At 39.8% G+C, this 5,245-nt stretch overlaps 1 protein-coding gene across 1 annotated transcript; it reads right to left on the reverse strand.

The window, feature by feature from the left end:
* Nucleotides 1-240: 240 nt before the first annotated feature.
* On the reverse strand, nucleotides 241-852 carry LOC113273023. The gene has a single exon (XM_026522798.1). The coding sequence runs from the start codon at nucleotides 850-852 to the stop codon at nucleotides 241-243; it is 612 nt and encodes a 203-aa protein (XP_026378583.1).
* Nucleotides 853-5,245: the final 4,393 nt, after the last annotated feature.

The following is a 5,245-nucleotide window of genomic DNA, read 5'->3' on the forward strand; positions in this document are numbered from 1 at the left end:
AGTAAAACCATAGACGTGTGAACGTCTAACCAGCATTTATAATAAAAGTACTAATGTAATCCAAAATGATTTTTGCTCGGTGTTTAAGGTGAAATTTCATTCTATAATTAAAATCTTAAAATGTCATAGGAAATAATTAAAAATAAAATACAAAACAAGTCTTAAGAAACAAGTACATAAAAAGTATTAGGAAATGAAACAAGTGCGGATAAAGTCTTAGGATAGTCAAATAAGTGCATTCTACGCTCCGTTCTCATAAAAGTTATCATCATTAGTTGGGTAAACATCTGCATTTTCATCCACATCGGTAGAGCCCTCATCGGAAGTGGGGAGGGCATCCTGCTCCTCAACGGGGCCGACTTCACCGTCTCGCAATCCAAGCACGTGACGCTGCCAAATGTGCTCAGTTATATCTGCTTGTAAGAATCTCCATCGGGCATGGCTTTTATAATACGAGCGCGCTTCTCTCACGTTACCTTGTTCTGGAGGGGTTTTGTCTCGTCCTTCGTAGCTCGCCCATTCCGTATCACGATACTCACACTCCACACACATGTTATGCATTATTAAATACGGTCTCATAATTGTTTGTACGTCATGAGGAGACCAGTAATGATAAGGATTCCTAATTATACCCCATTTGGACGTTGGACCACCGAAATCACGCTCCACGTCCTTCCTCTTTGCGGTGTGGTATTCAATAAATTTCTTATGGATCACCGGCATAGTCTCGCGTCTATTATATCCATGGACCACCCCAGATATTTTATTGTAGATGCCGTCGACCAAATAATATCCATGGTTGTACTCGTGACCGTTGATGCGGAAATTGCAAGGAGGGGCTAACGCGGCCATCTCTCTATCAAATAATCCCGACTGCGCCAATACATTCAAGTCGTTGTTAGCCCCGACCTCACCAAAATAACAGTGCCAGAACCATCTATCGTATGATGCCACTGCCTGTAAAACAAGATTTGGTTTCTTAATGTGTCCCACGTGTCGGCCGGCTTCTTTAATCGAGGCTTCCACGCATTCCAGGAAAACCACGAGCTTCGTTCTGAGCCAAAAGCCTCTTAGTATCTTCGGTTGTTGGTTGCCTCATGTAGCGATCGTTAAAAACCCAAAGCAGTGCATCCATGAACTTTTTAACGTACATGTATATTGTTACCGCAACCATCTGAGTGTAATCGTCAAGACTATCTGCAGCTACACTCTTTGCTAGGTGTTTCATGACAGCGAGCATTTTCATATGAGGAGAGTGACCCGGAATGTTACAAGCATCTCTTCGTTGTAAAAAATCACGATCTTGGGCGCAAATTTCAGGCAATATTTTAAGAAAAAATTCTCGGGGCAAACCGTGATGTCCCTTAAAACGCGCAGGTCCGTATCTGCAACCGGGGTTGAAGTAGTCCTGCATCATCTTGGCATCCGCATTCACACGACATCTGTTAATGGTTCTTCTGCTCAAAACCTGCACGGGTTCGGGTTGGTGCAAATCATGCGCCTCCTATAAAATTTCCTGATACATGATTGCGTAATCTCCATGACTATCATCGTGGTACCGTTTAGGGTATGTCGCATGTCTCCGTCGTCGCATATATCTAACGACAGTTGACTCCATTTTACAGCTAACAAATTTTTTTATCAGTCAGACCATAGATTTAAAACGATATATTGTTTCATAAATTTCATTGCAAAATAATATAAAAGGCACATAAATATGAAATACCAAGAACATATAATATGGATAATACGATGTCCAGCATATATCAGGAGAAACTAAATATATCATACAAGAAAAAAATAACAAACATGTACTACACCCTCGCTAACCAACACCATTATAACCAGTTTTACTAGACTAAGGGAAAACTGACTTTCTGGCACAACTTCCGTATCAGCACCATCATCACCTCTCTGACCACTACCATGAACACTACCCTGCCAACGACCACCCAAGCTCAGCCCTAAAAACTCACTAGAGTTTGGTAAATCACTATAGATTGGTGATACATGCGCCATTGACGGGTTGGGATCTACAGGAACGGTACTCTCAACAGCACAAGGGACGTAATAAGCATTCGATGCGGAGGGGTCTGCAGCCGGACGCTTGCGACGGTGTTGGGTTTCCGGAAAAGATACACCTGCGTTATAAGTGCTGGCAAATGTTTGTTCTTCCTGACTTGAATAGAATAGTCCATCAAATGTTTCGGAACTACGATGCGTTGTGGGGTGTTATACATCGCTCGACGACGAGACTCATCGTAGATTCCCTGTCTGGTAGATTGGAACATCCAGTAAGCTTCCGCCGCAAACTGGCGTAGCTCTTCCTAAAAAATTAAAATAATTTTTTTAACATACTTATTTAACAATAAATAATCTCCAAATGAAAATGAAAACGAGATATAAAAGGACTAACCTCCGAGGCGTTGATATCAGAAAAATTGTATGGGTTGGGTGGTTGCCTGGGGACTGCAACTAGATCTTCGGACGAATCTTCTTTGTTGAAAGGCATGTTCCATTGTATGTTAGGGAGTTGCGTCATGGACTGTCCGGCTTGGTCGTATGTGTATGCCTGGGATGACATGGTAGGTGATGGGTATTGGGGCATCAAACTCCGGGGTACACCGCTGTGACCAACTCCGATATCATCACGTGTGTTTATGTGAGTTTTTTCTGTCATAAGAGCTCCCACGCTATGAGTTCTCCAAAATCAGGAATACACTTCTTACGGGACAGGGAGGAAGTGGTCACTAATCTCAATCACTGTCCTATCAGATACGTCCTCCAATCTAGGGGGCTTCATGGGATAACTATCGAACCTAACACCTGCCTCAAACACCTCTCGGCCAGATAAGCAGAAACTCTTGTACCCTTACTAACATCCTTGAAAATATATCTCGTCTTAGACATCTCAAGTGTTGTTTGGAATGCATCAGTGTGTTGGTGTACACTATCCCGGAACCAGAGGTCCCAAATAACCGCATCTCCCATCCTCATGTATATATGTGCGCGTGCATCAGACACAGAGTGTTTGTGAAGATCTACCTGTCCCCTATTCCGAAGGTTCGACCCAGCAAATAGAAGAACATCAGGGTGTGGATCAAGTTCATCATCTCTAAGGTTTTCCTTCAAAACCGGTTGACAATTACGGAAATAAAAATAATACCATAATTATAAGATCATCGACATGCCACCTATCTCCTTCTGTTTGCATGAACTCCAGTAATCCAATTGTTTATACAAAACACCCAAAGCGGGAGTACCCCAATCATAAGACCCAACATCATCCAAATTATCCAACACAACACACCATCGTTTATCTACTCTAAGACTACAATCGGCAAACAAAAAATCACCAATACACCAAAGCAAGAAGATTCTAGTCATTTCATTGGCAATGTCGGTGTTAGGATGATCTTACCTACTTAAACTGTAATTAGCCAAGTGAGATTTTCGTATCGTAGATGCCTTGGAATCATAGTCTCCATTTTTCATACCCTGAGCTTTTCTATGTCTCATAACATCTAACACACCCCGGAAATACTTATCATCCATAGCTTCAAGTTCTTGCGGCGTCATTATTTGCCTAGGTAATTCTGGGATTGGCTTACCTCATCCGATTGGAATACCAGTCAACCGGAAGAAATCTAGAGGGGTCAAACCTGTCTCAAACTCAGAGAAGTGAAAAGTTTTAGTCTTCTTCCACCACCTCTCACATAAAGCTTCTGTTAATCCCTTATCACACATTTGAAGAAGTAGTATTGCACGGGGATTGTTATGAACCACTATCTTGTAAAATTTATTTACGTTAGTCCAACTACTCCTAAATTGTACGTCTCTATTTTTAACTAAGTCCTCACATTTATGTTGTATCCGTTCGACACCTTGAGATAGTTCAGATAACTTCTCATACCTAGACCAATCGATATGCTCCATTAACTAAAAAAACAAAGAGTAAGGGAAGCACAATCAACATATGAATAACAAACAATCATCCACATATATTAATCTATGCACAAACAACATATGAATTCTCACAACCAAATTCACATCACATTGAGGTATGCACAATGCTCATATGAAAACCTCCATCAAAATGATATTAACAACATCGATTCCACCCATATAATCATCTCAACATCAACTCAGTACAACACATGAGTTAATCCTCAAACTCATTGCAAAATGCTCTAATGAAAACCTCCAACAAAATCATATGAACAACATTAATTTCACCCATATAATCATCTCAACATTAACTCAAAACAACACATGAGTTAATCCTCAAACTCATTGCATAATGCTCATATGAAAACCCCTAACAAAATCATATTAACAATATCAATTTCACCCATATAATCAACTCAACATCAACTCAATACAACACATGAGTTAATCCTCAAACTCATTGTAAAATGCTCAAAACAAATTTGTCATGCTTATCAAATTACAAATTACAAATACATTTATCCATGCAGAAAGACAATTAAATCATTCAACTACAATCATGAATTAATGAATCAATCAATCAATTTGTGTTTCACCTAAATGAACCCGAATAGCCAAAACCCTAAGTTGACATTCTAAGTTTTTCAAATCAAACCCACAAATTATTTATACTGCTCCATGAAAATATAATCAAGTTTATAAATTCAATAGGATCGAAATCAATCCTTTATAACTAAAATCAGAAACCCAAAATCAAAAAAATCAATCAAAATTAAAATTTCATACCTAGTGTTGCTTTGTTGATGAAATCTCCCAAAAATACCACCAATAGGTTCCCCACGGCTTCTAGAACAAACCCTTGAAAGATTTTCGCTCATTAAACACTAAATCATCTTGAATCAATCCATGGAAAGTGAGGTTCTACGGGTTTAGGTTGAAGAAGAAGAGAGAAAAAAAGAAAAGAGAAGAAGGAGTGCAGGCGGTTTCTGTGTGTTTTAGGGTTCTCTATGGCACGCCCTTAGGAACGGCGCGTGGACCGTTCAACACGGTCAATACGCTGTTAGGAATCTTGGATCCCAACTACGGTCGGGCGTTGAGTTTTGGTGATGTGGATCCGCTGAGAAACTTGAATCTTGGCATACCATTATATCCAGCCTAAGAGCTTCTCCAATGGTGAATATGGATGTTTCCTACATGGCATCACTTTTAAGACATCCTTTAGGTATAAAATCCTAAATATCAGGAGAAAATAAATTTTATCTCCAACCCATAAAGTTTTGTATCCTTCTTTTACTTA

The sequence above is a fragment of the Papaver somniferum genome, chromosome 4 (genome assembly GCF_003573695.1).
Source record: "Papaver somniferum cultivar HN1 chromosome 4, ASM357369v1, whole genome shotgun sequence".
NCBI lineage: Eukaryota > Viridiplantae > Streptophyta > Magnoliopsida > Ranunculales > Papaveraceae > Papaver > Papaver somniferum.

Bases quoted from the DNA above. Each gene is read 5' to 3' on its own strand.
- LOC113273023 (XM_026522798.1), bottom strand. From the start codon at position 852: ATGGCCGCGTTAGCCCCTCCTTGCAATTTCCGCATCAACGGTCACGAG.